The 25,099-nt window shown below is 36.0% G+C and overlaps 1 protein-coding gene across 2 annotated transcripts; it reads left to right on the forward strand.

Annotated features, from left to right (window-relative positions):
* The first annotated feature begins 1,221 nt into the window (after positions 1–1,221).
* On the forward strand, positions 1,222–20,565 carry LOC123544727 (uncharacterized). 2 transcript variants are annotated; one of them, XM_053524408.1, is made up of 3 exons: positions 1,222–4,117; positions 9,003–13,019; positions 19,919–20,565. In XM_053524408.1, exons 1-3 carry the CDS (start codon positions 1,450–1,452, stop codon positions 20,122–20,124), a joined length of 6,891 nt encoding a protein of 2,296 aa, XP_053380383.1. In that variant the 5' UTR covers positions 1,222–1,449; the 3' UTR covers positions 20,125–20,565. The 2 variants fall into 2 exon arrangements, with proteins under 2 accessions (XP_053380383.1, XP_053380384.1); XM_053524409.1 differs by having other exon boundaries at positions 9,003–13,026; positions 19,919–20,091.
* Positions 20,566–25,099: the final 4,534 nt, after the last annotated feature.

The following is a 25,099-nucleotide window of genomic DNA, read 5'->3' on the forward strand; positions in this document are numbered from 1 at the left end:
CACAGACAAAATTCACTTGTCCGGATTTTCAACATTAAATTGTTTTTATGATCTACAGGTAGAAACAAAAACAAAACTTAATACAGAGTGTTACTGTAACTGTGACAACCTTTTGCTTGACTACAAGGCTGAAGTTGCATCCGCAAGGCTTGGGAACCTTCAACAGGTTCAGTAAAACAAAAATGCATTGCAGAAACATTGCCTGTGCAAAGCCAACTGAAACTGAAATGATCTGACTTTTTTTTTAAAACGTACTCACAATCTCTCCGTGCTTTTGATTTTTGTAGTTAACTGACTATCGGCGACCAACGTTCTGTTAGCAAATTTGTCAAAAGGTTTGCGAGAACTGTTAACGTTTCCGGTTTCTATGCATAAAGTTACTCAGTGCAAAATCACACAAGACTGAGGCCAAGAGCCAATCAGGATGTGGAAAAATATGCTAAGTTCGACTTTGAGGTTAGTAGGTCAAAGATCATGGTCACAATGACACGAAACAGTTAAACCGTTAAAACAGTTTCGAGACAATAACTTGAGAATGCTTCGGCCTAGGATCATGAAAATTGATAGGGAGGTTGGTTATGACCAGCAGATGACCTGTAGTGATTTTGAGGTCAGTAGTTTACAGGTCAAGGTCACAGTGACCCGAAACATTTAAATAGTTTTCGGGCAATAACTTCAGAATACTTGGGACCAACTTAATAGGGAGGTTGGTCATGACCAGCAGATAACCCCTTTTGATTTAGAGTTCCAAAGGTCAAAGGTCAGAGTGACCCGGAACATTTATACCTTTTCTGGACAATAACTTGAGAATGCTAGAGCCGAGGATCATGAAACTACACGGGGTGGTTGATCATGACCAGCAGATGACCTCCTATTGATTTTGAGGTCATTAGGACAAAGGTCAAGCAAGTTCGGCTTTGACATTGGCTTAGTTAGAACTGTGACAAGGCCATATGGGGGTATAATTTGTCACTCCTGTGACAACTCTAGTTTTACTTCAACACCTGTCTATTGTTAAAAACCTTGGAAGACAGTAAGGCTGATTGTTTAATACTGAATACATGGAATATAATGGATTCCATGCAACATTTATTCTACCTGTATAATGGTAACCAGGCATTGTTCAATGTTTTCCAGATAAATGACTTTAAGTCATTGCTTCTAGTTAATCAAACATGCAAAACTACCTTAATCAGCATCTTTTGTCTTCATTTCAGGTAGAGAGGAGAAAAAAGCAATATAGATCCAGTATTTGGCAAGCGACAGATTTGCATGACAACTGTTGCAGTACCGTAAGAGGCACTGTATAGAAGTACATTGGCAGATGTGGCACATGTTAACATCTATGTGATGAGCAGAGAATCATGAAGACAATTAAACAATAAGATGGTCAGATTGAACAGTTTTGTTAATGAAAAGAAACTATATTAATGCTAGAAGAGGTGAAACATGATACATATCACTATGGCAGAGGGACATGAATACAAGTATAACTATGTTTTGTTACAGTCTGATGAGTCCACAGATTCTGCAGAGGAAAGTGCAAATCCGTTGTATAGTTTTATTGATACAGATAACAAAAAGGATGTCAGTATTGTAAATGATGGCCAGGAGGATAAGAACTATGAGTACATATGGCTCTCTGATGATGAAATTATATCAGAAACAAAAGATAGTACAATACCAAAAGCAAATGCTGCTGACAATAAATCCGGACAGGAAGGTAACATTCTTAAAAATGGGCAAGTTGGAGCTGAAGAACACAAAGATGTAAGTGAGGGAGAGAACAGTATTGAAGTGACTGGACCTAGAAGTAAGAATATAAAATGTGAAGGTCAGGCAAATGAATGGTTAGATACTGTTAAGGATGATTGTTTGCATTCAGATTTGCCTGAGAAACATCAAAATACAGAGAGAAATACAGACATGACTTTAGATGAGAATAGTAGTGCATTCACTCCAAGAGAGGATGTAAGTGACGAAGCTTTAGGTAAAAAGCTAGTTAGTGGCTCCTCCTCTAGGAGAAATTCTAGTGATGCAATTTTGACAAGAAAACTTGGTGATCCAGATTTGACAAAAAGTGATATTACTTTGACAAGAAACTTTACAGGTTCAGATGCATCTGGAATTGTTAGTGATGAGGCTTTAACGAGAAATGTAAGAGATTCTGTTTTGTCAGGAAATATTTGTGATCAGACTTTGACCAGAACTGTTAGCATAAATCAGACTTTGACAAGAAAAGTTAGTAACCCAGCTAGTGATAAATCTCTAATAGAAAATATTAGTGACACAGCTTTAAGAAGTGATGAGCTAGTTGAAGTAGAAGGTATTGTACATGATCATGAAAGCAATAGCATTCAAAAAGACACTGCAGTTGATATTGTTACAGTTCAGGAAAGAAGAAGCTCTGAAAGCAACAAGGCTGATAATAACTGTGGAGAGACAAATCATAAAATGGAGGCAGTTGTAGTAGACAATAACCTAGCTGATTGTACAGTTAAAGACAACACAATTTTGTTAGATGAAAAGCCTTCAGAAGTTGATAAAGATAATCTTTTGTTGACAAATAGGAAATGTGATTTACTACTTGATACTATTGAAAACAGGAGCAAGAAGAAAAATATCAGAACTCCAGGAAGATGGCATAAAGGTATGGTCAATATTACCAATGCAAAGATACTGAAATACCTACATAATGGGAAGAAAAATAAACATTGTACAAGAAAACTTGAAACTGCTGTTAAATCAAATTCAAAGGACAAATATCAAGCTGATGGTAAATTGCCTGAATTGAATAAGTATAAAGATTTAGTTACAAGTTCAAAGAAGAAGAGAAAAGTTAAACCTGAACAAGATGTCTGTATCACATCTGAGCTCTGTCCTGCCTTTGATAGATGTGCGTTAATAGGTACTACAACTGAGTCTGACTCGTTATTTGGTGATAGCTTGACAAATGTTGCTAAAGAAGGGTTAACTGAAAAGGCAAAAGAAGGATTGTCAGAAAATACTAAAGGAGAATTGATTGCCAGTGAGAAAGGTTTTTGGATCAGAAATGACAATGCTAAAGAGGAATTTTGGATCAGAAAAAATGAAGCATTGTATGGTTTAAAAAAGATCTGTGTTACAGAAACAAAGGGTCATTGCATAGCTATGGATGAGAAGGCTTCGGAAAATGAAAATTCAGAATGCAGCAAACCAATGTTAGACGAGTGTAATGTTAAAGCAAAACAGTCAGATATATTTGATGAAACAAAAGAGAAAAGTGAAAATACAGATACAGTCAAATCAAATCAAATGAAGAATGATGAAAAGTACAGGGACAAGAAAAATCTACAGCTGAAGAAGATGCAGTCAAAACCTGTGTCAAAGAGTGAAAATTGGATGAGATTCATGCCAACACCTACAACTGGTAAACTGTTGGAAGGGAAATTAAAACTATCGAAGCAAGTGAAAACTGAGTCTTTGAAACTGCCAAAAGCAGAAGTCAGTGCTGTTGCACAAGACTTGAAAGATGTATATGAAATTGAAAATATTGATGTGATGAAGAATGACAAAACAAGACTGTACAAAAGAAAGGTAAATAATGAAAGAGTTTTGACGAGTAGAAAAGAAGAAGAACTTGAAAAGCAGACCGGAATTTCTTACAGTGAAATGAAAGATAATGAAAGAGGAAGTACTGAAAAGATTGACAGAAAAGTTCATGAAAATCAGGACATGAGAAATGAACATAATGAAATATGTCAGGATAATATAAAGACATTTGAAAGCAGTGGGCAAATGAGTAATGATTGCCCTAATGCTAGTGAGGTAAATAATAACACAATGGCAGGAGATAAAGCTATAGATTCAGAGCCTCTCACAGGTTGTAGTGGGAAGACATTTGAAAAAGATACAGTAAAGTTGAAAAGAAAACGAATTAGACGAAAACCAGTTAAAGTTTTTAGTATAAGGAATGGTGTCAGAAAGATTGCATTTCGATACCCATGTAGATACTGTGGCGAGCTGTTTTCAAGTGCCTATGTGAGATTACATGAAAGAAAACATGGGATAGAAGGGCAGAAGAAGGTATACCGTAGAAGAACCAGTGATGAAAGAGCAGATGATGAAAAAATGAAAGGTAAATACTTTTGTTTGAAGAAGCAGGACATTTTATGTTTATATATATAAATGCCAATGTGATTCCTGTTTCGAAAGTTGATTTTTGTTCCTCTGGTGTAATGAAGATCTGCATTGAACTAGAACAAGGCAAAGATCCAGTAGGAGAATCCCAAACAAAATCGTACAGCAGTGAAAAATCAGGGGCAGTTTAACTACTCTTACCCTACTATGTCCATCTTTCAATTTGGACAGTCCAACAAACTGTTTGAAAGGGATGCTTAACTAAAAAGATGTTGACTGAATGGCAAACAGTGCAGATCATTATCAGACTGCATGGATGTGCAGGCTGATCATGATCTACACTGGTTGCAAAGGCAGAAAAAATTGTGTCAAGCATGGTAAGGGTTAACTACTCTTTTTTTGTACTTCTTCAAGTGATAACCAGTCTGAGGTACTTTTGAATCAATGAATTGTAACATGTACAAGTTATATTTGTAATTTGGTTCAAACTGTTGTTAGTTTCAGCCCATTTTTCATTAGTTTTCTTTTTTTTCTTCAAGACAGTTTTTTTTTCTCGATTAAATTTTAATGCTTGATCGTTCTTAATCATTGACCCCTGAGGCTTTTGTACTTGAAAATTGGTTCTGTTTTCGTACAAGTCCATGTTTTGTCGAAACTATTTGACATATGGCTTTTAAACGTTGAACTCTTGCTTATCATCATGATTTCCATCTGTAGGCAAGAGTATGTAACTCTGACAACTATTTTGGCTGAATTATGGTCCTTTTTGGACTTGGAAGTCAGTTAAATTTTTCATACCTGTTCATATTTTGCCTAACCTGTTTGTCATTTTGACCTTAAAACTTTGACCATTTGTTTACCATCACAGTCTACATTATGTAGGCAAGACTTCATAACTAGGCCAAGGACTTTAACTCGGTTTAGCCCGTTTGTGACATAGAAATAAGTTAAGTTTCGCATACCATTCCATATTTTGTCTGAATGGTTTGATATACGACTTTGAAAACTTCATTACCATTATCAGGTCACACATTGGTGACATCACCATTTAGTGCAAGACTTGCCCAAATCCACAAATACAGGAACATTGTTTGTCTAATCTATTTTTCTGTTGTCTGTAAATCTGTAGTAATATTTTGACCCCATTCTTCCATCGATTCTTCGAACAGTTGAGCGCGCTGTCATCCGCCAGCTCTTGTTACTACTTTTTACGATGAAAATCAAAAAGCGTTTATAACGCTTTACTCCAGGTAAACTGTGTTGATAAATATCTATATTTTGAAGTCATAATTGCAGAATTCCGCTATAGCACCAGGGGTGTGGAAATCCCAATATTTTTCACTTGTCCACGGACAAATGAAACTTAAAAATCTACTTGTCCGCAGTCAAAACTTACTTGTCCGGATTTTCAGCATTTTAGCATGCAAATAATTCTTTATTTTGGACAATCTACAAGTAGTAACAAAAGCGAACATAACAAGGTGTAAACCTGTACTGTAGCTGTTTCAAAAAATAAGCTTTCGATACTTTAGCTTGTGTTCGTCCGCGACGTCGAACATTCAAAGACTGCTCATCATGCCACGTGAACCCATGTGAGAAAGCATGGCACTTTCTGACTGTTAGAAAAACAAACATGAAACTTCTTGACTCGTACTAGCGAGCTCTTTAATTGTGTTTTGACTATTTACTTTAATTTTTGTTGGCAGACGAAGTTGTAACTGTTGAACAAATTAAATTTTGTCCAAAACATTGTGATAATTGTTTACGTTTCCGGTTTCTATTCGACAAGTTACCGTGTGCAAAAATCACGCGAGATCATGATATCATGACCAATCAGAACGCAGAGAAAGAGCTGCTAAATTTAGACACAGTATGGTTTTCCCAAAACTGGAGAAATCGAGAGGCCCTTGGCGGGTGAAACATCCGTTTCGTACATCAAATTCTTTTATAAACTCCATAAAGTTTAAGTACTGTTCAGCGTTCCTAAAGTATTCTTTCCTTTTTTTCATTTCAAACCAGAAAATTGGTGCTTGTCCGCGGACAAACGGAATGCGAAAACTCACTTGTCCGCAGTCAAAAAGTCCCGAGTCGGACAAGCCGGACATAGGAATTCCACACCCCTGTTTTCTAGTACATTTTACTTCCTTCAAGACTTATTATGGATGTATTGTACAAAAGTGGAATATTTTCATTTGATAAGCGATTTCTTGCTGTACAAAGTAAATTTACCTCTGAAACAGAAGGGGTAGAATTAGACATCTTTAAAAATACTGAGTAACATGCGGTAAAAGTTCTCCTTTTTTGCCTTCACTCTATAGACTACATATTTGGGAAGAAATGTAGGTAGGTTTTACTTCTGCCCCAAGGTTATTTTTGAATGAAGTGAGCAAAATTCAAAACAGACCCGCAGGATTCGATTTTAATTTTTAGCTCACCAGAGCACAAAGTGCTCAAGGTGAGCTATTGTGACTGGACATTGTTCCGCGTCCGGCGTGTGTCATGTGTCAACATTTGCCTTGTAAACACTCTAGAGGCCACATTAATTTTGTGGCCTAATCTTTATAAAACTTGGTCAGAATGTTATTCTTGATGATCTCTAGGCCAAGAACTAGGTCAGTAGGCCAGATCAAAGGAAAAGCTTGTGAACACTCTTGAGGCCACATTTGTGACCCAATCTTAATGAAACTTGGTCAGAATGTTTGTCTTAATGATTTTTAGGTCAAGTTTGAAACTGGGTTGTGTTGGGTCAAAAACTAGGTCAGTAGGCCAGATAAAAGGAAAAGCTTGTGAACATTCTAGAGGCCACATTTGTGACCCAATCTTAATTAAACTTGGTCAGAATGTTTGTCTTGATGATCTCTAGGTCAAGTTTAAGACTGGGTCATGTGGGATCAAAAACTAGGCCAATAGGCCAGATCAAAGGAAAAGCTTGTGAACACTCGAGAGGTCACATTTGTGACCCAATCTTAATTAAACTTGGTCAGAATGTTTTTCTTGATGATCTCTAGGTCAAGTTTGAAACTGGGTTATATTGGGTCAAAAACTTGGCCAGTAAGCCAGATAAAAGGAAAAGCTTGTGAACACTCTAGAGGCCACATTTGTGACTATCTGTATGAAAATTTGTTAGAATATTTGTCCTGATGATTTCTAGGTCGAATTCGAAACTGGGACATGTCGCGTCAAAAACTAGGTCAGTAGGCCAGATCAAAGGAAAAGCTTGTGAACACTCCAGATGCCACATTTGTGACCCAATCTTAATGAAACTTGGTAAGAATGTTTGTCTTAATGATCTCTAGGTCAAGCTTTAATCTGGGTCATTTATTGTCAAAAAACAAGGTCACATGGTCAGATCAAAGGAAAAGTTTGTGAACACTCTAAAGACTACAGTTGTGACTCAATCTTTATGAAACTTGGTCAGAATGTTTGTCTTGATGATCTCTAGGTTGAAACGGTTCATATGGGGTAAAAAACTAGGTCAGTAGGCCAGATCAACTCTAGTGAACGATATATAGGGCCATCATGGCCCTCTTGTTCAATGTTGGAGTTAGAATTCTGTCTATTAAATCTGTTTTCTTGAGGTACCCTAGAAAAAAAAAGATATTGACAGTTTTATTTTGTGTTTTATAATTGTTAACCAATACTTTGATGTTTCTTTTATCAAAATTAATCATATAATGAATTCTCTGCAAACGTTTTGGATAGTGGCCATGACTTTGAGGAAATACTATAAATTATACAAAATTTATAAAAACCGGCACGGTAACAGTTGTTTAAAAATTGCAAGACAGTGCAAAACACAGTCAATCTTAAGAATTTATCAAGCAAATGCCATTTTTCGCTCCACTATTTGGAGAATAGGGGGGCTATACTACTCGCCTCGGTGTTGGCGTGACCCTTCTTGGTTAAAGTTTTTCGGCAACCTTTGTTTTTCTGTCATATCTTTGTTACTATTGCTTATATCTTACTGTAACTTCACATAAACATTGTCCAGTATACAAACAATATATATGTAGGGGCTGAGCCCATTATACCCAAGGTCAAGGTCACAAGGCTGTTGTACTTAGGTTATTTTTAAGGTTAAAGTTTTTCGGCAACCTTTGTTTTTCTGTCATATCTTTGTTACTTTTGCTTATATCTTACTGTAACTTCACATAAACATTGTCCAGCATACAATCAAATTATGTGCAGGGGCTGGGCCCATTATACCCAAGGTCTAGATCACCAAGAAGTTATACTTTGAATTATTTTCATGTTAAACTGTTTTGAGAGCTTCGTTTATAGACATATCTTTGGTACTTTAAAAGATAATGACTTGAAATTAAAAGTATTTGTTTATAATCATCTGCATGTGTGGCTACATACTCCATAACTCTCCTTGTGTTATTGACAGAACTATGCCCCTTTTGTACTTAAACTTTTTTGCAATCTTCGCTTTCTGGATACTACTTTAATGCAGTATAAGATAAAGACTTGAAACTTAAAATGTATCTTTATCATCATCATCTGCATGTGTGGTATCAATCCCCATAACTCTGATTTGTATTTTTGACTGAATTATGCCCCTTTTATACTTAGTTTTTTTACAAACTTCGTTTTCTGAACATAACTTTGGTACTATATAAGAGAATGACTTGAAACTCAAAATATATCTTTATCATCATCATCTGCATGTGTTGTAACAATCCTAATAACTCAAATTTGTGTATTTGATGGAATTATGCCCCTTGGTAAATCTTCCTTTTGAAGTAGAGGTCTCTTATTCAGACATATATTTTTTTTACTGTCAAATCCCTGAATAGTGGAGCGCGCTGTCTTACGGACAGCTCTTGTTTAAACATTACTAATCTATTAGGTGTCTAATACCTTAATTCTGTTTATTCCAGTTGATGATATGTCCCCTGTATTTCCAACAAGGAATTACAGTTTGACAGCTGTGACACAAGAACAGATATCCTCAGTTGACTCCAACACTGGTGATCCAGCAAAACATAATATAGACGCTCACTGCCGGAAGGATGGTAAAACTCTCTGCTTTGAAACAAAAGAAGGGTACTCGGAAAAAATTGACATTGATGTGAAAAAGGGTTTCAAAACACCTGAGTGTGACCATGTAATGACAAATTTGAAGGATAAAAAGAAAAAGGCACCAAAGGATACATTTAAGAAGAAATGTAAAACCAGGTCTCTACAAGGAAAGAAACTTGTCACAAAACAGTATGCAAATATTGTGAATGAGAGCACTTCACAACTCCAGGTCACCTCTGATAAAAAGGTTGATGATGCTAATACAGAGGAATCTTCTATAAATGAAAATGCAATCAAAGTAAAGAAGGAGTTAAAACATCTTGATAAGAATGGAAATCCATTAGTCCAGTTAAAAGAAGAAAAACTTGAAGAACTGTGCACTAAAACATACTCCTGTACTGAGTGTTCGTACACATGTTCTTACAAAAATATTCTTAAAAGACACTTGAGTATACATAAAAGTATTTCAAAGAGAATTGTCACTTGTAAATGTGGAATAATGTTTCGAAGTAGATCAACCTTGGGCCGATGGCATAAAAAGAACAACATTTGCTACCAAGGAGATCATGTTCGTGAGAAGATTGTCGGTAAAAGAAAACAATCTGGAAGTAAGGTTAAGAATCATTGGAGGAAACTAGATAAAGTTGACAATAAGATACTAAAGTCATTTAAAAGGTTTGCACACAAACGTGAAAGAAAAAAATGTGGAAACTGTAATTACAGGTTTAGTAATCGTGCACGTTGGTTAGCTCATGAAAAACTACATGAAACCAATAGTGGTTCTACATGTGAAGTGTGTTCGATTACAATGAAAACCAGATTTTCATTGGCCTGTTGGCATTATCGACATGGAATTCACCACCATAAGAGACAAACAGATAAGAAAATAAAGGTTGAAGTAATTGAAAAGAATAAAAATCATTCATCTTTATGTGACCCAGGTGATAATCGAACAGAACAGATTGGTTCAGAAGCACTAGAAATACAAGGAGCAAAGAATCATGCTGCATCAGGCATGAACAGTATCAAGAACGAAACAAAACTAAATGAGAAACTAGATGGAACTATATGTGATGCATATTCCCCAGAATCTGAAACAGTAGAAGAATCAGAACCAGGTACACCATCTGTGACAGTTAGTAATGGGAGTAATATAACTGTGAACTCCTGTGATGCTTCAAAATATAATGCTGCCTGTAATTCTGACATGAAAAATCTAACCTGCAATGTCAGAGAAAGCATTAACAATAGTCTCAAAGAATTAACTAAGAAGCTTTCAGTTTATAAAGAAGACAAACCATGGAGTCATAGTATTGAAACGTTGAAAGAGATTACAGTAGATGGAAGCAAAACTATTGCTCAATGTTCTTGGGAAACTGCAGTTGATACAGAAAATTTAAGTAGGGATAGGTTTTTACATAGTGATAACTCACACACTGTTGAAAATAAAAGATTGGGAGTGTTCTGTACAGAGGGTAATTGTGAAAATACAATGGGCTGTAAAGAGTTGCCAGTATATCCCTTAGTGAAGAAGTTAAGTTTGAGAGATGGTGAAATGATCTTTAGTCCTGTAAATAATGAGATCGAAGTGTTTGAGAAAGAGTCTGATATTAATGAAAATTATCGAAAGATAAAAGTATTAGACATTGACACAGCAGGGTGCTTAGAGAAACCAGATGTAGTACTAGAGAGTATTGTACCACAAGAAACCAAATCACTGACAACTGAAGATAATGAGTATGGAATAGATAGTAGTTTGGAAAGTCAACTGTTTTGTAGGAATGAAATAAATGAAGTGATTTCAGGCGAACCTGTAGACTTGTCGGTTAAAAGAACTGAAGTGGAAAACGAGTCTTTGGAAGACAACAGAAATGTTAGTATAATGTTTGAAATTCAGATTGATTTGGAAAGGAAAGGTGTTGCAACTTGTAGTCCATTAACACAACAGATCCACAATTCAGGGATTTACGGTAGTGGCGAAAGCCTGAAGCATAACACTAATTCTATAACTGCGAAGGTGATCTTACGAAATTTAAATGTTATGGAAAATATTCAAGCAAAAGACAATGATAACTGTAATAAAACCAATAAAGGTGCAGAGAACACAGATAATGATAAAAAGGTATGCCCAAAAGATACAAATATCTGCAAGAGAAAGGAAGAGATAGCTGTTCGTACTGAAAACAGTTACAATGATAAGCTAAATGTGAACTCTTATAACAGGGATGTAACATTCACAGAAGATGAAGATGATGATGTATATTATTATGCTTCTAAATTGCAGGAAAAGCCATGCATTGATGAATATGCACTTGATCTAGATAGTGAGAGTGATGATCAATTAGATGATATGGGTGCAGATACAGGAGAGACCTCTGTATGTGACACAGGTGAAACAGATGAGAATAACAACAGATCACAGGGAGGAAACAATAAGATGACAGACAGAAAAATAAACAGTACAGGTGAAGATGGTGATAGAAATACTGGAGATGATGAAGGTAGAAGGAACAGTGGTGGAGGTGAGGGAGATGATAATGGAGATGAGAAGGAAAATAACGACAATAACAATGGTGAAAGTAATAGAGATGAAAATCATAATGTAGAGTTGTTCCCATGTCTTGTTTGTCAAGAAACATTCAATAATAAAATAGAATTGTTAAGACATTTATCAAAAATTCACAGACTAACAAACATGTGTCAAATTTGTTACTTTGATGAAGGTAAAATTCGAAGATTTGCAAATCCAGTGTCCCTGAGAAACCATAAAGTAAGAGATCATCCAGAGGATATGGTAAAATGTGTGTGTGGAGCTATGCTCATAGATAACAAAATGCTCTCATCTCATTTAAAGAAATTTAAATGCAATATTTATGACACTGTTGGTGAGCCAAATGAAATGGCAAAGTGTATCTGTGGTAAACGTTTTGCTTCCCAGGAAATGCTCTGTAACCATCGCTCAAAGTGTCGGAAGAGACATTGTTTGGACGATACGTTTCTAGAATATATGTCGAGTTCTCAAAAGGGAAAGAGAAGATGTCTGAAAACATCTACAGCTGAAAACCTAAGAAATAATGAAAATACAGGTATGAGGCTAAGAGCAAAAGTAACAGATATCAACAACAATATGAGTATGTCTGAAGACAGTGATGCATCACATGGAAGGACGTCAAAAGTCAGAAAGTGTAAAGAAAATGTTGTCACATACAGTGAGAGGTTATATGATAAATATTTTGAAACGGCAGTCAGTCTGTCCAAAAGGTCTAGGAGAAAGTCATTCAGTGAAACAGAACATACAAAAAGATACGAGCGACTGCCTACTTCCCAGAAGTTATCAGACATTGATGAAGTTCTGGACTTAAGAACTAAATCTGTACGCGAGAGAAACAATAATACTCTGTCTGAAAAAGTAAATGATGATGGCTGTGTTCAACCAGATCTCAACAATAATACATCTCAGGACATGTGGACCGTGTCAAACTTTGAATTTAAAAGTGACTGTAAGTCAGACCATTCTGGTAGTAAAGATTCTGTACAGTCCAAACAGGAATACACAACAAATCGTGGATCAGGTGTAAAGTTAACTCTCAAAAAGCATTGTTTAAATAAGAATCAAAAACAAATTTCTAGTTTACAGTCCCAGTCATTAGCAGAGGGAGAAAAGAGGTTAACTAAATCTGAAATCAACTCTCAGTGTAAAAAGCCTGGAAATGGGAAGAGAAAGAGAAGATTTGAGCCAGACGTAGAGGGGAGATATCCTTGCAAGATTTGTAGACGACGATACAAGAGACCATATTTATACACTCACCAGAAAATCGCACATGCTAAAAAACAATGGGTTCTTGTGCCGACAGCTTCATTGCAGAAAAAGCCAGGTAAAATGTAAGATACAATTTAGTTTGCTTTATAAACAGTCAGGGGTGAAACTGTTTCAAGATATCACAGTTTATAACCCATTTGAGTTTTTAGCTCGACTATTCGAAGAATAGTCTAGCTATTCTACTCACCCTGGCGTCGGCGTCACACCTTGGTAAAGTTTTTGCATGCAAGTACATACAGCCATCAATTAAAGGCATATAGCTTTGAAACTTATTTTTTTCTTTTTCTAGGTCAATTACCAACCTCTCTGGGTCAAGTCCCATAACTCTGACATGTATTTTGAGCAAATTATGCCCCCTTTTGGACTTAGAAAATTTTGAAGTTTTACATGCAAGTTACTATCTCCAAAACTAATGCAGATATTGATTTGAAACTTCACATGTGTCTTCGGGGTTATAAAACTGGTTGATAGCAGCAAGTCCCATAACTCTGACTTTCATTTTGGCCAAATTATGCCCCCTTTTGGACTTAGAAAATTCTGGTTAAAGTTTTGCGTGCAAGTACATACAGCTATTTCTAAAAGGCATATAGATTTGAAAGTTATTTTTTCTTTTTCTAGATCAATTACCAACCTCACTGGGTCAAGACCCATAACTCTGACATGTATTTTGAGCAAATTATGCCCCCTTTTAGACTTAGAAAATTTTGGTTAAAGTTTTACATGCAAGTTACTATCTCCAAAATTAATGCAGATATTGATTTGAAACTTCACATGTGTCTTCGGGTTATAAAACTAGTTGATAGCAGCAAGTCCCATAACTCTGACCTTCATTTTGGCCAAATTATGCCCCCTTTTGGACTTAGAAAATTCTGGTTAAAGTTTTGCGTGCAAGTACATACAGCTATTTCTAAAAGGCATATAGATTTGAAACTTATTTTTTCTTTTTCTAGATCGGTTACCAACCTCACTGGGTCAAGTCCCATAACTCTGACATGTTTTATGAGCAAATTATGCCCCCTTTTAGACTTAGAAAATTTTGGTTAAAGTTTTACATGCAAGTTATTATCTCCAAAACTAATGCAGATATTGATTTGAAACTTCACATGTGTCTTCGGGGTTATAAAACTAGTTGATAGTAGCAAGTCCCATAACTCTGACCTTCATTTTGGCCAAATTATGTCCCCTTTTGGACTTAGCAAATTCTGGTTAAAGTTTTGCGTGCAAGTACATACAGCTATTACTAAAAGGCATATAGATTTGAAACTTATTTTTATGCCCCCGAAGGGAGGCATATAGTTTTTGAACCGTCTGTCGGTCTGTCAGTCTGTCCGTAATTTTCGTGTCGGGTCCATATCTTTGTCATCGATGGATGGATTTTCAAATAACTTGGCATGAATGTGTACCACAGTAAGACGACGTGTCGCGCGCAAGACCCAGGTCCGTAGCTCAAAGTTCAAGGTCACACTTAGACGTTAAAGGATAGTGCATTGATGGGCGTGTCCGGTCCATATCTTTGTCATCGATGGATGGATTTTCAAATAACTTGGCATGAATGTGTACCACAGTAAGACGACGTGTCGCGCGCAAGACCCAGGTCCGTAGCTTAAAGGTCAAGGTCACACTTAGACGTTAAAGGATAGTGCATTGATGGGCGTGTCCGGTCCATATCTTTGTCATCCATGGATGAATTTTCAAATAACTTGGCATGAATGTGTACCACAGTAAGACGACGTGTCGCGCGCATGACCCAGGTCCGTAGCTCAAAGGTCAAGGTCACACTTAGACGTTAAAGGATAGTGCATTGATGGGCGTGTTCGGTCCATATCTTTGTCATCCATGGATGGATTTTCAAATAACTTGGCATGAATGTGTACCACAGTAAGACGACGTGTCGCGCGCAAGACCCAGGTCCGTAGCTCAAAGGTCCTAAACTCTAATATCGGCCATAACTATTCATTCAAAGTGCCATCGGGGGCATGTGTCATCCTATGGAGACAGCTCTTGTTTTTTTTCTAGATCAATTACTAACCTCACTGGATCAAGTCCCATAACTCTGGCATGTATTTTGGGCAAATTATGCCCCCTTTTGGACTTTGAAAATTCTGGTTAAAGTTTTACATGCAAGTTTCTATCTCCAAAACTAATGCAGATACTGAATTGAAACTTCACATGTGCCTTAGGGGTTATAAAACTAGTTGATAGCAGCAAGTCCCATAACTGATATGCGTTTTGGTCAAATTATTCCCCCTTTTGAACTTAAAACTCTTTTGATATTTAACCTTTTTGGGTAATATTTTCCTGCTTCTGGGACAATATTTCGAATAGTCGAGCTTGGCTGTCTTATGGACAGCTCTTGTTGCTTATACTTTCATAACTTGTTTCAGATATCATAAAATATTACAAAGCTCTCCTGTGCCAATTCCTCGTTTCGAATGAGACTAATGCAATTATTTCCAGAATCCTTGAACTTTTATCTTTCCAGCTATGCAGTAAAAAAAATTTATGCAAGGCTGATAAAGTTTTACCCAAAAGTTTTAAAGCTATAAAACTCATATAACATTTCATTATGCTTATCAGGTCATGATCAGGCTAAAAGCGAATTTGATTAACCACAGTTTGCTACTAATTTCACTTTAAAGGTCACTTTTTAGCTCACCTGTCACGAAGTGACAAGGTGAGCTTTTGTGATCTAGAGGTCACAGTTTTCATGGGATCTTTATGAAAGTTGGTCAGAATGTTCATCTTGATGATATCTAGGTCAAGTTCGAAACTGGGTCACGTGCCATCAAAAACTAGGTCAGTAGGTCTAAAAATAGAAAAACCTTGTGACCTCTCTAGAGGCCATTTATTTCACAAAATCTTCATGAAAATTGGTCAGAACATTCACCTTGATGATATCTAGGTCAAGTTTGAAACTGGGTCACATGCCTTCAAAAACTAGGTCAGTAGGTCAAATAATAGAAAAACCTTGTGACCTCTCTAAAGGCCAAATTTTTCATGGGATCTGTATGAAAGTTGGTCTGAATGTTCATCTTGATGATATCTAGATCAAGTTTGAAACTGGGTCACGTGCGGTCAAAAACTAGGTCAGTAGGTCTCAAAATAGAAAAACCTTGTGACCTCTCTAGAGGCCATACTTGTGAATGGATCTCCATAAAAATTGGTCAGAATGTTCACCTTGATGATATCTAGGTCAAGATTGAAACTGGGTCACATGCCTTATAAAACTAGGTCAGTAGGTCAAATAAAAAAACTTGTGACCTCTCTACAGGTCATACTTTTCATGGGATCTGTATGAAAGTTGGTCTGAATGTTCATCTTGATGATATCTAGGTCAAGTTTGAAACTGGGTCAACTGCGGTCAAAAACTAGGTCAGTAGGTCTAAAATTATTAAAATTTTTTGACCTCTCTAGAGGCCATATTTTTCAATGGGTCTTCATGAAAATTGATCTGAATGTTCACCTTGATGATATCTAGGTCAGTTTCGAAACTGGGTCATGTGCGGTCAAAAACTAGGCCAGTAGATATAAAAATAGAAAAACCTTGTGACCTCTCTAGAGGCCATATTTTTCATGAGATCTTCATGAAAATTAGTGAGAATGTTCACCTTGATGATATCTAGATAAAGTTCAAAACAGGGTCACGTACCTTCGAAAACTAGGTCAATAGGTCAAATAATAGAAAACCTTGTGACCTCTCTAGAGACCATATTTTTCAATGGATCTTCATGAACTTTGGTCAGAATTTTTATCTTGATAATGTCTAGGTCAAGTTCAAAACTGGGTCACATGAGCACAAAAACTAGGTCACTATGTCAAATAATAGAAAAAACGACGTCATACTCAAAACTGGGTCATGTGGGAAGAGGTGAGCGATTCAGGACCATCATGGTCCTCTTGTTTGAATGGCTTACCTGAGTTAACTATATTTTATAACTAATGCAGGTAATAAAATGCTTGAAAAGGTAACTGAAATAGGTTACATAACTTAAAACAGTTACTCCCCTGACTGATAAAGAAAAACAAATTATACTGGAGATTTGAATTACTTTTTCCAAAATTTAATTACAAAATTTAAATTTAGGTTGATGTCTGTTGTCAATGACTATTGCCTTGCTGTTAAATCTGCAGCACTTGTTGTTTTTTTTTGTGCCCCCGACTGCAAACATCTGAATTATTTCCCCTTATTTGTGACAAATATACCAGTGGGGGCACATTGTGTGTCCTACAGACACATTCTAGTTCAAGAATTTTGTGAAGGTTAAGTTTCCTTTTAAGGTGATTGTTGTCAGCTACCTAAAAATGTTTTTAATGAGAACAAATCTCTTTCATGTACATGGCACTTTATATGGTTCTTAATCAGCTGTTGGTTTACAGGGATGATAAATCATACTCATAACTCATTCTAACTGACCAATCAGAGAGCTGCAATTACTTGCCAGTTTCCACTTGGGTAATACAAAATATTTTACAATGAATCTACAGTGACTTTAGAAATAAGTATCACACTATTTCAGAAATCAAATTAGATTTTGGTCTGTGCATGTCCCACACGATGCTACAAACAGATGTGAATAACTTTTTGTACACAGGTGTAACATCACAAAATACTGGTCAAGTTTGACTTTGGCTATAAACAACCAATTTTTAGCTCACCTGACACGTAGTGACAAGGTGAGCTTTTGTGATCGCCCATCGCCGTCTGTCCACAATTTCTTGTGAACACGATAGAGACAACATTTTGCATTCACATTTGATTAAACTTGCACACAACTTGTATTGGCATAATATCTTGGTTCCTTTCGAAAACTGGCCAGATCCCATCATGGGTTCCAGAGTTATGGCCCCTTAAAGGGCCAAAATTTGCTAATTTGGCTTGTGACCACATTTTGCTATCAATTTATTATTGTGTCTCCCACCACACAGTAGACATATTGATTTACTCCATTCTGTCTGACTGTCTGTCTGTCACAAAGCTTGTCCGCACTCTAAATTGAACATTTCTAATCCGATTTTCATCAAACTTCAACAAAATGTGTCTGCCAATAAGTGCTCGGCCATGTTCGATAACTAGCCAAATCGGCTTAGGCACTTCGGAATTATGGCCCTTGATTTACCAAAAACACTCAGATTTCTTGCGCAGTTTTACCCCTAAACCGGCACCTATACTACTAGTAGTATAGACGTCCTTTTGGTGTCAAGAAAGCGCATGCGCATGTTGATTAAGTAAACAGTATATAAAGACTGACGTACTATTTAGATGATTAGGCAGTTGTGGGAGACATGCGCTTTTCTCAAAAGCATCTCTAGTTTAAATTGCACACAACTTGCATTGGCATAACACCTAAATTCCTTTCGAAAACTGGCCAGATCCCACCATGGGTTCCAGAGTAATGGCCCCTTGAAGGGCTAAAATTTGCTACTTTTTGGCTTGTGGACACGATAGAAACCACATTTTGCTATCAATTTTATTTAAACATGCACACAATTTGCATTGGCATAAAATCTCGGTTCCTTTAAAAAACTGGCCAGATCCTATCATGGGTTCCAGAGTTATGGCCCTTAAAGGGCCAAAATTTGCTAGTTTGGCTTGTGAACACAATAGAGACCACATTTTACAATCAGTTTTAATCAAACTTGCAAACAACTTGTATTGGCATAACATCTCAGTTCCTTTCGAAAACTGGCCAGATCCCATCATGGGTTCTAGAGTTACTACCCCTTAAAGGGCCAAAATTTGCTATTTTTGGCTTGTGAACACGATAGAAACCAAATTTTGCAGTCAATTTTAATTAAACTTGCACACAACTTGCATTGGCATAAAATCCTGGTTCCTTTCGAAAACTGGCCAGATCCCATCATGAGTTCCAGAGTTATGGCCCCTTAAAAAAACAAAATTTGCTATTCTTCATTTTGCAGCCATACAGACACTTCATTTATGATTTGATTTGAAACAGACTTGCAAAATATCTTTAGCAACAATAGATCTTGGATTCCTTGATGAATCCGGCAGATACAATTATAGGTTTCAGATTTACAGCTCTTGAAAGAGCCAGAATTAGTTAATTTTACCTTGTGAACACAATAGAAGTGACATTTTACATTCGAGTTTAGCCAAACTTACACAAAACTTAAGTCACAAAAATATCTTGGCTCCTTTTAAAAACCAACTAGAGTTGGTTATGGTTTCTAGAGTTACTGCCCCTGAAAGGGGCAAAATTTTCTATATTGGCCCTTTCAGCCATATAGAGTCTTCATTTATGCTTTGATTTGATACAAACTTGCACAGAATGTTTATCTAGATGATCTCTAGGCCTGGATGAAAACTAGGTCATGTGGGTCAAAAACTTGGTCACCAGGTCAGATCAAAGGAAAAGCTCCTTAACACCCTGGAGGCCACATTTATGACCCTGTCTTCATGAAACTTGGTCAGAATGTTTATCTTGATTCCTATGCCAAGTTTGAAACTGGGTCATGTGGAGTCAAAAACTAGGTCACTCAGTCAAATGAAAGGAACAGCTTGTCAACACCTTTGAGGCCACATTTATGACCCTATCTTCATGAAACTTGGTCAGAATGTTTATCTTGATGATTTCTAGGCCAAGTTAGAAACTAGGTCATATGGGGTCAAAAACTAGGTTACCACTCAATCAAAAGAAAAGCTTGTTAACACTGTAGAGGCCACATTTATGATCCTGTCTTCATGAAACTTGGTCAAAATGTTTATGTTGATGAATCCAAGGCCACGTTTAACAGTTGAGCGATATAGGGTCATTATGACCCTCTTGTTATACATAGTTATGACCACTTTCCAACTTAATATTTGCCTTTACTCTGTCAGTACATTGTGAAATGACATGTTTAAGTAATTATAATAAATAGATTGTTTCAAATTTTGACACTGATTGACCAGATTTTCCCTTTTGGTTGTTCTGCATATGTTTGTTATTTCAGATGCGAGTGTAAAGTATCGGTGTAGCTGGTGCAGGTTCGTTTCTGTTCACTGGGGTACAGCTGTCCGCCACCATTACATGCTACATCAAGAAAAAGAACTGGATTTCATATGCCTCACACCTGTACCAGCAGCCGTCCTGGGCAAGCTACGTGAAGATACCCCTTCACAAAACTCAGTATATTACATAGTGAACGATAACTTGTAGGCTTAGAGAATCTGAGGGAATGATGTTTTGGAAATGTCCTTAGAAACAATTGATTTTACTTGTGTGCAGATTGTGGAGATATAAATTGTATAAAAAAGGAGACTTGGAGATGATGCTACTGAAAGTTGTTGTTGACTTAATTTTCTGTATGGGCTGCATGAACTACCATACTGTCGTTCAAAGGCTTTTGACCTTGTGTTTTATTTCATTGTTGAATCTGTTAATTTTGGAGAGATTTTTAGCATTGAATTGTGATGTGATGAAAAACAGTTGGTTTGCTTCCATTGGTGTAGCTTGAATATTTAGTTGTGAACATAGGTTAAATGTGAGTGTCTTGTGGCAGTTAAAGAGAAGACAATTTAATGATTATTCTGTAAAAATGTTTGTGTGTGAAAAGTTTCAAATGTTCGAAAATTAGCTTTCAGTTTGAGATTCTCCTTAATTTCGGGGGGGGGGGGGGGGGGGGGGGGAATAACCAGAGATTTGAAATGCAACATGTATTTGTGGCAATTACTGTAAAATCATTTAATTTCGGGGGCATGAAATTTCGTGGTTTTGGTCAAAACGGCAATTCCGTGAACATAAAATGAATGGGAATTTTACTTGTTTGTTGCGATTAAATTTCGAGGATTGACTCAACAACAAAATCAACGAATATTAGTCCCCCACAAGTATTAATGATTTCAGAGTAATTCCTCAACTCATATGCAAAAATTTTGATATTTAATCATTATCTAATGTAGTGGTTTCTTTTGTGATTCATGGAGCATAAACATAGAAAGTTTTATTTTGTGATTCATGGAGCATAAACATAGAAAATTTTATTTTGTGATTCATGGAGCATAAACATAGAAACATGCAACACAAATGCTACAACTAGCGTGCACAAAAATCAAATGCTATTGATTTCAAACTCGAGAACCACCATAGCTGTAAATTGTTAGACTTTTCAAAAATGTTTTTTAAAATTATTTTGGTAACTTGTTCTACCACTGATTAAATGAGTACTGGTGTTTCTAAATTTCTTGAGTATAGTACCTCATAATTTAGCACAAAGGTCTATACATTTTTATATGGTAGACGATATACAGGTGAAACTCTGTATCTCGAACTCGCTTATAAATCTCGAAATGCTGGCTATCTCGGAGAGTTTTTCAGGTCCCATCCAGAAAACACGTGCACAAAGTATCATTTTAAGTCAGATTTTGGTTCTTGAAGCAAAGTGCTCGATCTTTTAGAATTTGAGATAACGAGTTTCAAATGTATGTAACTTTATGATTGTGAGAAGTTTCTTGTAAATATACATTGTAGGGTGTTTAGAATTTGGCATTAAGTACACAGTCTAATGACACACATTTTTATTGTTGTATATCTATTACTTTTTCCAAACACAGTTCATGTTATTTATACAGTTCGCTTAACATACAAGAACATACAGTTTGCCAAATACAAGCATTTTAGCATGGGTGGTTATGGACCACTGGTAATTAGAAGATTATGTAATAAGATAGTGTCAGCTGTTAAACAGATGATGTCAAGGTGATCTCTAAACCAGTTTTAGCAATTTTGAGGGTTTTTCATAACGTAACATAATGTAACTTTGGTAACGACAATTGCAAAACTGCACACAGGCATGATCAAAGTAAAAAAAAAATATTTAAGTTTATAAAGTTGTAAAACTTGGCAAAAAATGCTGTTCCTGTGATAATGGAATTTTAACTTTTCATCTATTATTCCATCTGTATATCCAAGGTATAATGTATATTCCTTGAACACTGAGGCATCATGTTTCCACCTGTATATCTCTTGAACACTTACGAATCATCTTGTTTCCACTTGTATATCAGTTACATCTTGTTTCGTACCAGGGATGTTTCCAAACTGTATATACCTTGAATATAAGTAAAGTATCATATTTCCAAATCATTAGTAAAGTATCATGTTTCGAAATTGTATATCCCATGAAAACACATGAGGCATCTTGAACACTTAGTAGGTATCATGTCTATCCCAAGGACATTTTAAGGTGTCATGTTTCCAAACTGCGTATTCTGTGAACACTTATGCAGAGGTATGTATTATCTTGAAGACTCCCGAGGTATAGATATCTATGAGGTATCATGTATATATCCCTTGAACATTTATTAGGCATCCTGTGTCCAAACTGTTTATGCCTTGAGCACTTTAGTGGCATTATGTATATCCCATGAACATGTTATGTTTACCATGTGTATTCGTTTAACATTTTTGATCCATCATAACTATGTCCAAAGTGTTTATGGCTGTAGACATAATGTGTATCCTCTGAACACTTACATAGCACCATTTATTTTCATCAAACATTCTTGAGGCATCCTGTGTCCATACCATTTGTGCCTTGAGCACATGTGTAGCATCATGTATTTACCTTGAACACTTCTGTAACATCATGTATATTCATTTAACAATCTTGAGGCGTCATGTCACCAGAATGTTGATGCCTGGAGCACTTGTGTGGCATCATGTATATATCCATTGAACACTTACATAGCATTATATATATTACCGTATTTTAGTGTGTATAGGTCGCACTTTTTCTACCCATTTTGCTGCCTGAAAAAGTTCCTGCGACCTATACGACAGAACATTGCCAGCAGTTTTTTTTTTTCGGGCCAATTTTCTGACCGTAGCTCTCGCAAAATTACGTGCATCTGTTACGAACGAACAAAATGGATAAAAAATATCAATATCGGCGGCTTTTCAACCAATAGCGGTTACTTTCAATAAAATATATCGTAAATAACCCATACAGACTATTAAAATTACGAATGACTTTAATTCAAAGATGTTTTTGCAGTCTGAATTACGTTTGTTTCTACTTTCGTTTTACTGGACGCCATTGACATGTACTCCGGGTTGGATAAAATCCGGACAGATCCGTCCTCCATTCCAAACATTGTTTATACTAATTCTTAGTGTATTAAAAAGCTTGAATGATTATTTTTTACTTTTGATTTTAAATAAAAGAAAAAAATCCAAAAAGAGATATTTTGTTAATCTTTTTACTCAGAATCAAAAGAACGCGGTTAATTACATGACACGGAAAGGTGTTATAATTGCTGTGCAAACAATTCACACTTAAACTTGCATGATAACAGACGTCTGCTGCCAATTAGTGTCAAAAAGCCGCTTTTCTTTGATGTAGTCTGTTACCGATACTACTGTTGGTACGAAACGGTTGGGAACGAAAATAACACAGTCCGATTTCCACCAATCAGGTTCTGATAATAATTCAGTCCGCGGCATCAATATGGCCGCCACCATAACTTTTTTGCCGGTAAATATTAAATATTGCTGGGGAAAAAATCCGAAATTTAACTGCGACTAATACGCTAGAAGTTAAATTTTCCGACCATTTCCAGAGCAAAAATTAGATGCGGACTGTACATTACCGCGACCTATACACACCAAAATACGGTATGAGGCATTGTTTCCAGCGTGTTTATGCATTGAGCTCTTGTGTGGCATCATGTATATATACATTGAACACTTATATAGAATTATATATATTATGAGGCATTGTTTCCAGCGTGTTTATGCATTGAGCTCTTGTGTGGCATCATGTATATATACATTGAACACTTATATAGAATTATATATATTATGAGGCATTGTTTCCAGCGTGTTTATGCATTGAGCTCTTGTGTGGCATCATGTATATATACATTGAACACTTATATAGAATTATATATATTATGAGGCATTGTTTCCAGCGTGTTTATGCATTGAGCTCTTGTGTGGCATCATGTATATATATACATTGAACACTTATATAGCATTATATATATTATGAGGCATTGTTTCCAGCATGTTTATGCATTGAGCTCTTGTGTGGCATCATGTATATCCTGTGAACACTTACGTAACATCATGTATTTCCCTTGAACATTTTTGAGGCATCATGTGTCTCTATATCAAATGAACACTTATTTGGCATCGTCTATATCTCCTAAAAAAATTGGGGCATCCTGTTTACAATATGTGGTTGCATTTTTTTGTTCACCTGTTACAGTACTGAAATATGTTACAGATTTTAGTTGTTGAATGGAGTTATATTGCAATTAAATATCTTTAATAACAGTTTGAAAGATCTGTATTTGTTTACATTGTTGTTGTTGGTGTGTAATAGTTTTATGGTAAAAATTGAACAAAAGAAAGTTACATGTTATATTTCATAACTTTAGTTTCTTTTCTTCATGTTTAAGTGTGCTTGGTTTTAGAATATATAAACTCTGTTAGCATATGAATTATTGTTTATTACGTTTTCAAATTACATTGTGAAATTTTGAAGCAGACTTGTTTATATTGCACAAATTTGTTTTTATAGTAACAAATGCAAAGTATGCTGGGTCTTAGAAGTCATACATGTCTGCCGTTCATTCAGCTGCTTCATCTTTTCTTCATGGAGGCATATATATCCCATCCACCTCTGATTCATGTGGGGAAATTGGCGGTTACTTGCGGAGAACAGGTTTGTACTGGTACAGAATCCAGGAACACTGGTTAGATTAACTGCTCGCTGTTACATGACTGAAATATTGTTGAAAAATGGCATTAAACCCAAAACAAACAAACATATATCTGAATAATTTAGTGTTGTTTTTGTTTTCAAATAATTGCACATAAAATGCTCTTGATTAACGTAACTAATGCCAAGGTCAGACTTGGAGAACAAAGGTCAAATAGCTTTATTTCATCACCATTGCTTTAATATCTTTTCATTTGCATGAAAGAATTTCGTAAAGCAAACATCAGTTGTTATCAAGAGACTATGAGGACCCATGTTACCAGGGTTAAGGTCTAAGGTCAATATTTAATTTCCAATGCATATCTCCTAATTGGCAGGAAAAATATTCATAAAGCAAGCTTTAGATGTCGTTAAGAGACTACAAGGACCTCAAGTCAAATTTAGGGTCAAGGTTTTTCATAGACCAAG

The sequence above is a fragment of the Mercenaria mercenaria genome, chromosome 15 (genome assembly GCF_021730395.1).
Source record: "Mercenaria mercenaria strain notata chromosome 15, MADL_Memer_1, whole genome shotgun sequence".
Lineage (NCBI taxonomy): Eukaryota > Metazoa > Mollusca > Bivalvia > Venerida > Veneridae > Mercenaria > Mercenaria mercenaria.